A 12,252-nucleotide genomic window follows, 5' to 3' on the forward strand; every position below is an offset into this window, starting at 1 on the left:
ATAGGAAGCCTTTTCCTGGAGCCCGAACTGCTTTAGTCTGGAGAACCCTGTGTTATAGGTGGCACTGTGCCAGTGCTGAGCCCCGGCCTTCAATGACAGGGCTGTGCATGTGTTCTTTAATGAGGTGTGAGTGTGTGTGTGGACCCCCTAAAGCTCATAGGCCCATGGCTGGGGCCTCACTCACCCAAAACTAAGGGTGGTTGCAGGCAAGCCAGCCATTGAGACCTCTTGAGCTGTAGACATGTGGACTCTACAGAACAGAATCATGTGAAAACACAGAGTAGTAGGGCCCCATTCAAAATCTCCCAATTAAATGATTTCTGAGTTCCTTGGTATGTTGGTGCTCAGTGGAACTTTGCTCCATTGAACTCTCGTCTAACTTGAACTGGAGAAATTCCATTTTTAATTTTTAATCATTTTGATACATTGGACCTTCATTTTCATTAGGGAATTTTTTTTTTTTTTTTTTTACTAAAAAGAGATGGGAAAAGTGATCTTACCATCCCATCCCATACCATACCACCTTTACAACTGGGAACACTGAAGCCCAGAGAAGGGCAGTGACCTGTCTAAGCCGATCCTTCAGTTGGCAACAAGGCCCAGACCCAGAGTCAGACACACAGACTCCCTGCACAGCATGCTTTGCCCTGACTCACAGTTAATCAAGGGGGGAATAAACAGCTTATTATTGTGTTGATCTCAGAGAAGAATTTTATAATCTGTTCAGCCTCTTTCCAGAGCTGGCCTGGCCCTTCGTGGGCTAGGAGACATTGTGTCCCTGATGGGCCCTTAAGGTTTCGGAGGCCGTTGCCAAAACTGGAGATCTCAGGCTCGCATGCGCTCTTGGCTGGCTTGGAAGTTTCCCATTGCTTACAGAGTACGCGGTGGGAAAACAGCAGGCATCAAGCGTGAGCTCTGTCCTCTCCCCTCTGTCCATCTGTGTTTCTCTTCCCTCCGTCTTCATTCCACATCATTCAAAAGCACTGACCAGGACCTACTGTGGACCAGTTGTCCCAATATAGCAACTCAGGGACACGGTCGGCCTTTGTCTGTCTTTCTTTCGTCTGTTTTCCTGCCTTTCCCTGCTTCTGTTGTGTCTCTCCTCTACCTATGTGTGTGCATAGCTTTTCCATTTTTCTTGGTTGTTGTCTCTCTTCTCTCTCTTTTGCTCCTTCCCCTCTGCCTCCTTTTTTCAATCTCTATACCTTTCTCTATTTTTGTCTCCCCGTATCTCTCACTGTATTTGCTCTTTTAAAAATTTTTCCTATTTAGCTTTCCTGACTTTTCTATGGTCTTTTGTTTCTTCCTCTGTGTTCCCTTCTGCTTCCTCCTGCATCTCTGTGTTGCCATGTCTGCCTCCCTCTGTATTCTCAACCTCTCTTTACAGAATGTTTTGCATTTGTGCAAAGGCGTCTTGAATTCCTGCTCTTCACCCCAGTCTGTGGGAGGATACTGAGGCTATTCCGTTTGTTAAGCAGATTTCACAAAACTTTCCTCTTCTGATTATTTGATTGTGTAAACACATTTTGGTCCCACTGACAAGGAGAGCTGGATCTCAGTGGGCTTGTGCATTGGATAAGCAGGGGCCAGATTTTTTTCCCCCAGGTTTTAAGGAGACCTGTCCTACTTTTATTTGTTGTTGTTGTTTAGCTTTTATTTCATAATCATAAACTGAACTCTGCAATCCAGCTAGACTTGGAAGGGGAATGGAAAATATGGAACTCAATGAACTGTGGTGAGAACGGGAAGATTATAGAACATTCCAAGCAGATAGGGATGAAGGGGTGCTCTCCTCAGCTATAGAAGGAATGGTCTGGCAGTTAAGATAAAACACAAGTCAAGTTTATTAGAATTGCCCACAGTCAGCAGTGGTGATCTTCTTGCTGGTCTTGCCATTTCTGGACCCAAAGTGCTCCACGGCCATCACAGCATCCATGCCTTCTTTCACCCGGCCGAAGACCACATGTTTGCTATCCAACCTCTCAGTCCTGGCAGTGCAGATGAAAAACTGGAAACGGTTTGTGTTGGGTCCAGCATTTGCCATGGACAAGATGCCAGGACTCCTATGCTTCAGGATGAAATTCTCATCTTCAGATCTCTCCCCACAGATGGACTTGCTGCCTATGCCATTATGGTGTGTGAAGTCACCACCCTGGCACGTAAATCCCAAAATAATTCTGTGAAAGCAGGAATCTTTATAACCAAACCCTTTCTCCCCAGTGCTCAGAGCATGAAAGTTTCCTGCTGTCTTTGGAATTTTGTCTGCAAACAGCTTGAAGGAGATACAGCCCAAGGGCTCGCCATCGACGGTGATGTGGAAGAACATGGTGGGGTCACCATGGCTGGTCACGGGTGGCTCTGGGGCAGTGGTGTTTGCAAAGCTAGACCTGCCCGACTTTTAAAATACAAGTGAAATGGTTGCTTTGAGGTGAAGATGGGAGCCCATAAAAACCCAAGTTTGCTTTTATATTCCTCAGGGTGGAAGCCAGATTGATAAAACAGTCGTTGAGCACTTCCTATATACTAGGCTCTCTGGTAGGGGCCAGAGAAACAGATGTGGACCAGTCTTTTAGGAACAGAGTCTAAGTAGGGAGAGTTTCCTGGATAATAGAGGGTTGTTCACTTGTCTAAATACTTTACCAAAGGGAAGTACATGCTATGAGAATAATTTATTTAGGCTAGGAGTAATCAAGGGGAGTTTTATAGAAATGTTGATATTTGATCTGGGCCTTGTAGCATGAATAGGAGTTTTCCAGGAAGAAAAGGTGAAGGGCATTCTTTGCAGAGGAACTGGCACAGGGGATAAAGAAGTTTGAGATATTGACAACACAGTGAATCTAGAAGATGAGGCTGAACAGTTATGTTGGGGTCCAAATCTGGAGGTTTGAATGCTAGGATAAGGAATTTGGCCTTTTCTCTGATGGTCATGTGCAGTCATGGAAGGATTTTAAGCAAGAGTGTGGCAGATTTAGTGCGGGTGTTCAGACTAGAGGCCTTGCGACCGGGGAGGAGATCGAGGCAGTTCTTCAGGTAAGAGAGGATGGGATCATGGTGATAACATTCCCCCTCATTAGTGAGCCTCCATTAGGTAATAAGCATTTGTGAGGTACTAGGGACATGGGGATGAATAAGACACAGTGGAGCTGTGTCTTTAAGTTCCTTGGGGAACTTAAAATTGAGAGGAGATATAGACACATTGATAGATAATTTCTTCATAACTTTTTCTGTGCTAGGACAGAGGAGATAACAGGGGGTGTGGAACCCAGAGAAGGAACCTAAAACAATATGGAAGGAGGCTAGTCAGGGTGGGCTTTCTGGAAGAAGTGAAACTTTAGCTGAGCTTGAAGGGCAGGCTAGTTATCTAGAGCCCGAGTTCTCACCATGTGGTTCCTGGTGTAGAAGCACTAGCATTGCCTGGGAAACTGTGAGAAAAGAAATTTCTTGTGACTCATCCCAAACCTACTGAATCAGAAACTGGGTATGAGGCCCCAGCAATCTGTGTTTTAACCTGTCCATTGATGTATGATTAAGTTCCAGAACCACTCAGCTAGGAAAGGGAGGGAGGAAGCTGCCCCAGGCCAAGGGAGCAGGTATACAAAGTCATGGAGATAACAGGTGGCAGAGTGGGAACACCGTTCAGATCCACTGTGTGGATGCGCCTCAAGAAGAGCCTGGATGTCTGGCTGGGACAATGATTGAGGACCCTAAATAACAGCAGAGGAACGCGGACTATAGAGACTGTGAAGCCACAGAAGGTTTTATGGAGAAGATCAGCATGGTCAGATTGCTCTTTAGAATTAGGTGTGAGGTGGGCACATGTAAAGCAGGTACTCAATCAGCGTCTGTTGAACCAACCTGGGGAGAATTGGAATAGTCCCCTTCATCTGAGGACTGTGCTCCAGATCAGGGAGGGCAAAGACTCATCTCTTGTGCCAACTCTGGTCCATTGAGAGCAACTGCCTGAGTGCTGTGTTGAGAAGGATCCTTAAATTAAGTCTGGGATGTAGAGAAATGAGGTTTGAGATTAAGTAGCCAAGTTTGCAGTGGAGGTGAGCAGTAGGGAGGGAGAAGATGTGGTGGCTCAGGTGCTACATGTTAAGTCTGTGTTGCTCTTGCCAGATAATTAACTCAATGAAAACAAAAACACAAGTTATCCAGAACTCACTTGTGCTCAGGAAACCCAGCCTTGCTCCTAGTCAATATCAGCTAGAGTCAATTCTAAATTATGCAGTCACTGAGGGACATGGGGGGTCCTTTCTCCTTCATACCCTCCACAATGTAAGCTCCTCTCATGTCTTGACACAATGACTGAATTTCTACCATTATGCTTTTATTTAGTGTCGGGCAGCTAAGGTCCCTGTTGAACTGAAATTATTACAGGAGAAGTCAGCTCGTCATGAACACATCATTGAGCCAACGACACCCATCAATTACTGACTGCCACATTGCAAGGCCCAACTCTTAGGAGAGGAAGAACATGCGCTGCTCAGTAAGAAAATGTAATATTAAAGAAAACGTTTCCATCCAAGTAGCCCTCATGCACAGGAGTCTGAATGCGGGCCAGCTGGACAGGCCTGGAGCACAGCCCAGGGAGCCCCCCTCTGTTGCAAAACGGATTTGAAAACTTGCATTTCATCTTTAAAATTTATGCAATCTTAAAATTCCACTCCATAATATGCAACATCTGGGCTTGTTTTATTGTAGATATTCTTGACATCAAATAGTATTTAAATTACTTACCGGTAAGTGCAAAGGATGCTCCAGGTAGTCGTACAGTGTTTGTCCTGTAACTTTGCACAGGGACCCCCAGTACACCACTGTGTCCTGGAGGTGGAAAGAGTGGCTGCGAGAATGGGCAAGGAAGCCTGCTTGGCCAGTTGTGTAACATTGGCTAAGTTACTTCACCTCTCTGAGTTTGGTTTTGTCATCTGCACATAGGGGAAAATAGAGGGCAGGAAGAAAGAAATGAAAATGTGTAGCACAGGCCTTGCCACGTATTAGGCCCTCAATACATTTGAGTTAAATCCCCACATCAAGGAGCCCGAGTCATGTTTACGACAGCACGAATTGGTAGTCTTAACACACAATTAGGCCTGGGGAGAATGGGACTGTAAAAAGGCCAATTTGGATTTTGGGGTAATGGCTGCCATTTCCCTTTGCTGTAAATTGCTGGGATATTAAGAACACAAAGGAAGGAGGGATTCATTCCTACTGGGGAATCCTGGATGGTTCCAAGGAGATGGCATCGGAGCTGGACCATGCAGGGTGGGTAGATGCTCAACAGGCTCATGACTGGATCGTAGATGGTGAAGAATTAAACTTAAGACTGGACAAGCAGACGTGAGTCTGAGCCTGGAGGCCTAGTCTGCATTAAAGAGTCAAATTTTTATTCGGTTGGCCATAGGGAGTCATTGAAGACTTTTGGGTATAGAGGAGTGGCATGAGAACTGCACATGAGAAGGATCATTGAAGATAAGCTTCCTGAGGACAGGCTCCCCCCCTCCAGCCCCTGTGTGGTTCCTGCTGAATCCTATACTGTGCCTGCAACACTATCTGGCACAATTAAGTGTGCAATAACTGAATGAATGAATGATTGACTCACTCTGGCAACAGGGGTTTGGGATAGATTGGAGAGGACTCTCCTGGAGGCAGAAGAACCAGTTCAGGGACCATGAGTGCTGGTCCTCAGGGGCTGGCAGTGGGATGGGGTGCAGGAACAGCTGTGGGGAGGCTCTGGGAACATGGCCCTTCCCCTGCTCTCTGCACCTCCTGTGGAGCACTGACCACTCTTTGAATTCAGGGAAAGTTTCAGGGCAACATAATTCATCCTGACAGCCTGGCCAAATGTTCTTCCCGAGCCTCTGTTCCCCTCTGCTCCCCATTCAGATGGGAACATAGTCCCGGCACGCTCTGGAGAGGAAATAGTCATTTGCATCTGAACATGAAACAGCATTTTCTGAAGCTCAGAGCAGGGCCCAGCTGGTGTGAGCTGGGCTCGCTCACAATTACAACCAGCTTGTTTCAATTTGGGACTGGGGGTTAGGGGTGGGACTTCATATGCCGGCTTCCCAGCGGGAAGGCCTCATATCCACACAAACACACACGCGAATGCAACAAGCTTGCATTTTTGGCCATCTTGGCTGAGAGAGGACTTCCTGGGGGTAGAGAGAGGAAGGAAGGGAAACGATTGTACAGATGCATTTTTCTCCAAAGCCCAGGGGAACAGCTACTTTTGAAAGTTCAGTAAATCCATTGGGAATGGTGGGGAGTGACTCGCTGGTCCTGGAGCCATCTTGCAATGTTGAAGCCCAGCTATGTATGCAGCATTTTGCCAGATGCTTTTCTTTATGGCTTGCTGTAGAAGGCAGGTGGGGTGGGATGCTGGAGAAAGAAGTAGGCTGTCTGCCAAGGCTTTATATTGTTTTGGAAGATGATAAATGAAAGTTGAAAAAGTCACTGGCGTGAGACTTCAAGGAGACTCATTAGGAACTTGCTGCCCCAAATGAGACTCAGTTTTATCCTGCTGTATAATCCCTGAAAATCAAGGCTGGGTATGGATGTATAAACAAACACCAGTAAATGCAAATGGAGCTGGGTTTCCCCCCCTCTCACCCCTTTTCCCCCTCTTCCTTTTCTCTTGTCCACCCTTCTTTTAATCTCCTCTCTTGATGATAAGAGGCCAGATGCTGCCTGCAAAGGTTTGCTTGTCCCTGGGCCCTGTCCCTGCAGTCCCCACTGCCCGTGGCCTGTATTTGTCTACCAGCACAGAGGCAGGGGACCCTGATCCCTAATAGACCAGAGCCAATGGCAAAACTTCTGAGGCTGCAAAGGGACACAGTGATGCGACAGACCTCTGTCTCACAGGGGAAGTGGGCAGCATGACATGCTGGAAATATCTCAGGCTCTGCAATTGTACAGCTATGCATTTCAGTCCTAGCTCACCATGTAATAGCTACTTCAGCTTAGACAAGTAACTGCTTAACTTTCCTGCTCCTTAGTTTTACCACCTGTGAGTTGGGTGTAATAATCCCTGGCCCAGACTTATTGCAGGAATAAAGTGAGATGATGTGTTTAATGGTGGACTCACCTCACCCAGCCAGGCGTGGCACAGCGGTTAAGCGTCGACCTAGGATCCAGGCGATCAGGGTTCGATTCCCGGCCAGGGCACATGCCCGGGTTGGGGGCTGTAGCTGATCAATGACTCTTTCATCATTGATGTTTCTATCTCTCTCTCTCCCTCTTCTTTCCTCTCTCTGAAGTCAATAAAGATATATTGAAAAAAAATAAGTAAGTAAAAATAAAAAATGGTGGACTCACCTCACGTATAATGTTAATAGCTAATACTTATCTAACACTTACTAGATATAGTTTTTCAGTCACTTTGATTAATTAATTCACTTGACTTTCACAATAACCTTGAGAAGGACAATAATTACCCTCATTTCATAGTCCCAGGGAAGTTATAGCACTTTTCACAGTAAGTGGCAAAGGTAGGATTTGAACCCAGGCAGTCTGGCTCCAAAGTCAATGTTCATAACCACTGTTCAATGCCACTTCCAGCCACTATGGTGTGCACAATAGTAGGTACTCAGTGCTCCTTGGGCCCCCCTCCCCTAACTACTTTCTTCAGGGAGCCAGGAGTCTTGCAGAAAGTTCTCTGGCAGCAGTGGAACAGTCCTCTCTGTTAATTAGGTGTTTCATTTTACTGCCAGCCTTTTGTTTCCCCCCTGGAGATCTGGCAGTATTTCTAATAAATTGTGTTTCAAGGAAAGCAATAGAAAAAGACAGTGAGTGGCTCCCAGGTTGGGGACTGCAGGGTTTCTTTAGGCAGAGGAGAACAACTGGGCCATTGTCTGAGTTAATAGGACTTCCTAGGGAGGCAGCTGTGGGCCTTGCTCCCCAGTTTCATTTTAGCAATGACCAAATTAGACTGCCTTTTCTTCCCCTTCCCTTTGGTCAGTAGTATATTTTATTCTCACACGAACCACTCCTTATTCCCACAAAGGAAATTAAAGTCCAGTTTGGTTTTGGACTTTGCATAGGGATATGGCAAGGGTTTGCTTGCATCTCAAGAGTGGAACCAAATATTGTGCAATACCTGCTCTTGTGGAACCAAGAGTTTCCTTCTGGTGGGCACTCTGGGATATTCTTGGGTCCCCTGACTGCATCTCAGAGAAAAGCCTCAGGAGTCAACTCTAGATTGATCAGTACCACTTATTTGGGTTTATGATTATCCTGGCCCAGGACTCTCAGTCCTTTGCCCTCTGGCTGGGCGTTTAACTCCTTACCAGCAAGAAGCAAGAGGGAGCATTGGGTGGTGGAGACCTGTGGTGGTGGAACTGAACATGGCCTCAGAGTGACCAGTACTTGAGTTACAGTCCTACCACACACCAAGCTGTGTTCACTGTGGACAGCGATAGTCTTCCTCGCCCACTTACATCCCACTTCCTTGGCATGATTGGCACTCTCAAGACAGCTCTGAACCATTGCACATGCTGTTCTCTATTGAATGTCATTTCCTTTCTAGCTGCTTGCCTTATTCCTACCTAATCTTCAAATCTCAGTTCAAATGTTGCCTGATTCATGGCAGGTGTTTAATAAATTTCTTTGTAGGAGACATTTGTCATTTTTCTTGCTGCCCAGAATTTTAACCCTCTTCTTCCTTCTCGATCTTATGAATCTCATTAGAAGGCAGAGTCATCACCCACTAGAGAAGCTGAAGAGCAAGACGATCTCTTTCCCAGTGTTCCCTGCAGCTCATTTTTGCAGTCAGGTGAAATCACTAGACTTAATTCAGATGCTGAAGATGAATGGTTGCATAGTTGCAACCTTTCTCATTTCTGCAACTGATTGCAAGGGCATAGTTATAGTAAGAGTTTCCTTATCCCACTGCTAAATTTATGTTCCCTTAGCCTCATTTGGCACCTCAATTGGTCATGGGTCTTTAACTGATTGTGGGACCCCAACCTTCATTCCTAGAGGGCCTGAACCTGTAGTAGATTTGAAGGTATTGGGTTGCTATGGTCTTCCTTTAACTTTTACTACTAGTCATGTTAGTTCATGTTGCAGGGGCATAAACAAGGAAGTCTTGACTTCCAGTTAAAAGAACCATTGTTGCGTCCCCAGGTAGACATGTTCCTTCCTTGGGAAATAAGACCTCTAATCCAGCAGAGCCCAAATTTGTAGCAATGGGAGTACACTTTTGTGTGAGAGGGTCATTAGAGTTAATGGTAGAAGAAACTCCTCCTGCTTCTTGGTTCTCACACCCAAGTATTTTGGCTATGGAAAAATGGCATCAAATATGACCTGGTAGTTGAGAATACATACTGCACCTTGTGGTACAGTACCCCAACATGGCAAGTACTGCCATCTAGCAAGCATCATCACTGAGTCTTCAATGGGTCATTCCACCATTCTATCTGTTAGACTGTTTGCTTCTGAGTGATGAAGTTCATGATAAGACTCATGGTATGAGTCCGTCGTCCTACTTCTTGTCTGTAAAATGAGCTCTTTGGTCAGAAGCTAAATTGTGTGGGATTCTGTAATGGAGAGTAAGGCATTCTTATGTCTGTAGATGATGATGTTGTCAGAAACATATGGGCAGGGGAGTCACATCCAGATATAGTAAACATTAGTATCTGTTGCAGTGAGGATAAATCACTGCCTCCCTACATGATCAGACTAGGTGGCTGATCATGGAAATGATGCCTTACCCAAGGATCCGCAATGGTCTCTGCTGTTGATGGGTTGGACACTCATGCATGGGTTCAATAACATAGACTTCTTTGACTAACATCAATCTGGCTACATCCCTGCTAAACTTCACCTACCTTGTTCACAAGCCCACTGAGTAAGCATTAGGATAGCTGGGGAAAGAAGCTACCTAACCACATAATAGGACATTTTGACCATCTGATTATTGAGTATTCCTTTTGGTTCCTTTTGTCTGAACATCTACATACACAAATAGCCTCATGCTTTCTGCCTATTCTGAGAGGTCCAGCCCCAACCCTCCTTGCTACCATTCTCTAATCTTGTCCTTTGCAAGACCTTGTCCATCTAGTCATTTTGACCACCCCAGGCCTCCTCAGTAAGCTCCAAATAACTTGGTGTAAACTCTAAATTTGGTGGGAGGGTGATCCATTTTCGCTATTCAAGTGCCACTTAGTTTAAGACCTAATTAATAGAAAACCAGGAGGTAAAGAGCAAAAAGGATCGATTCTTTGCCTTCTCCTTACCAGCTGAGTTTCCCATCCTAGCACTTGGGTTTTCAGAAAGGGCAAAAGGCCAAGCACATGGAGAGCTCAGGCAGCCCAGCAGGAGAGTGAGTCATTTATTTCTTGAGGAATTAGGTTCAGTAATGTCCCATTAATCTGGCTTCATCAGGAAATGAACTGTGTCACCTAAGTAAATTTTCCAATAACTGAAGCTTACCCTTTCATGTGCCAAAACTTGATTTAATCTTTTTGGATGTAAGTCTCTCTAAACCAATTACATACTTCCGTGCCTATTTCCGTGGAGGATCCTGCCCATATTCTAACCTTTTCTCGATGACATGGTGACCATTCATTTGCCAGGCTCTAATTTAAGAAAAATAAAGGGCTATTTGCCCCAATCATGAATTTCCCTATCCTTGTTGCGAATTTTGAGTTGTCTTGCCTACTGTAATGATTTTATTTGTTTTAATCCCCGCTTTCTCATGGCCTTTGGAGGATAGATAACAAGGCTGACAAGAACGGGTTCTGGAGTCAGGTCCAAATTTGAATTCTAGCTCTGCCACTTACAGCCTTTGGGCTCCAGTGTCCTCATGTGCAATATAGGCATGTTACTTGCCTCTCATTATGTGCCTAAAAATTCCCTCAGTATCATTGTGAGGGCCAAGTACGCAATGAAAGGGAAGACCCAGTGCTGTAAAAGCTGCTTAATAATAGACAATACTTCCCAGTGAGTGGGTTTGCTTCTTGCTCTGCAATTTTCTTACCATTCCAACTTGCTAGTTGAGTCTGCTGAGGGTCACCTGTGAGCTTCAAGGGCAAGGTTGCCACTGTCTTATTCACCCCATTACCAGCCACCTTGCACCTGGCACAAAGCTGGGCACAGGGTAGGGGCTGGGACATGTCTTTCTCATCACCACATAGAAGCCTGCCAGCTCCTCAGGGGAAGTGAAGCTTCTCTTAGATTAAGTTCTACTATCAGTTTTGCATGTGGAGGTCCAGGTATATGTAGCAATTTTGTAGACTTTGGACCTTTAAGTTTTTGGAATGAAACAGTTAAGCTCTACCTCCAATACCCTCTAAGCTTTTCTGTTTAAGGAGAACTGAAAATGCATCACTGCTCAATTCTTAGAGAAAGGGGAGAAGGTATTTTCTTACTGAATGATTCACAAGCTCTCAGAGCTGCAAGCAAAAACCATGGAACCTTCCCATACTACTTACACACACACACACACACACACACACACACACACACACACAGTTTTCCTTTCCTGAGAGCACTCTGTCCTTCTTGTAATTGGTAAGGCATGAACAGCAAGTGGGGAGTATGCTAGCTATATCCCTTTTAAAAATTTTGAATTCCTGGAGCCAAGACCAAAGCCACATATTGACAGGACAGGGCATGCTTCTGACAGCAGCCTCCTGCCAGGTTCTTAGAATGTTGATTCATCTTGTGCAACAAAGACCTCTCCAGAGAGCAGGGTAGCAATGGGGAGGGAAACTCTTGCCATTTACTGTGCACTTAGTATGTGTCAGGCTGTATATATGTCGTTTCACTTAATGCCGACTGTAATTCTGTGGGGTAGATATGATCATCCATTTCTTGCAGACTAGGTGAATAGTTTGAGAATTTGGATAATTTTCCCAAGTTAGTACAGCTAATATTGAAGAATTTTATTTGGCATGTGATAGAATATAAGGTAGGTGTCTACCTTGAGACACCCTCTTCCAATATTCCTAGCCTACCCAACCTCACAGAGGGCTAGAAGAAAGATATAGAAACTCTGATGTAAGCTATTTTTATTTTTTATGGAATCTCAAGCTTGGTATCACACAGGATAGGAATGACAGTTGTCACTATCTTTTTATATATATTGCACTTTACAATTCACAAATGTCTCCCCACTTTTCTCTTTCTCTTTTTCTTCTACACTAGCTCCATTGTTGGACCTATCACACAGAGCCAGGCAGTAGGCTGTCCTATCATCTCATTCAGTTCTCCCAATGATCCCTGGTGGGCACTGGTCTCACTCCTATT

At 45.2% G+C, this 12,252-nt stretch overlaps 1 protein-coding gene across 1 annotated transcript in view; it reads right to left on the reverse strand.

Moving 5' to 3' along the window:
* Nucleotides 1-1,846: 1,846 nt before the first annotated feature.
* LOC308560445 (peptidyl-prolyl cis-trans isomerase A-like) overlaps nucleotides 1,847-12,252 on the reverse strand; it is a gene marked incomplete at both ends in the record, with an annotated part of 28,100 nt that continues 17,694 nt past the window's right edge. Inside the window, 2 exons of the mRNA XM_081144371.1 lie at nucleotides 1,847-2,395; nucleotides 4,741-4,843. Coding sequence (XP_081000497.1) covers nucleotides 1,847-2,395; nucleotides 4,741-4,843 — 652 coding nt within the window. The remainder of the gene's footprint in view (nucleotides 2,396-4,740; nucleotides 4,844-12,252) is intronic.

This window comes from Miniopterus schreibersii, assembly GCF_964146895.1.
Source record: "Miniopterus schreibersii genome assembly, chromosome: 8".
Taxonomy (NCBI): Eukaryota; Metazoa; Chordata; class Mammalia; order Chiroptera; family Miniopteridae; genus Miniopterus; species Miniopterus schreibersii.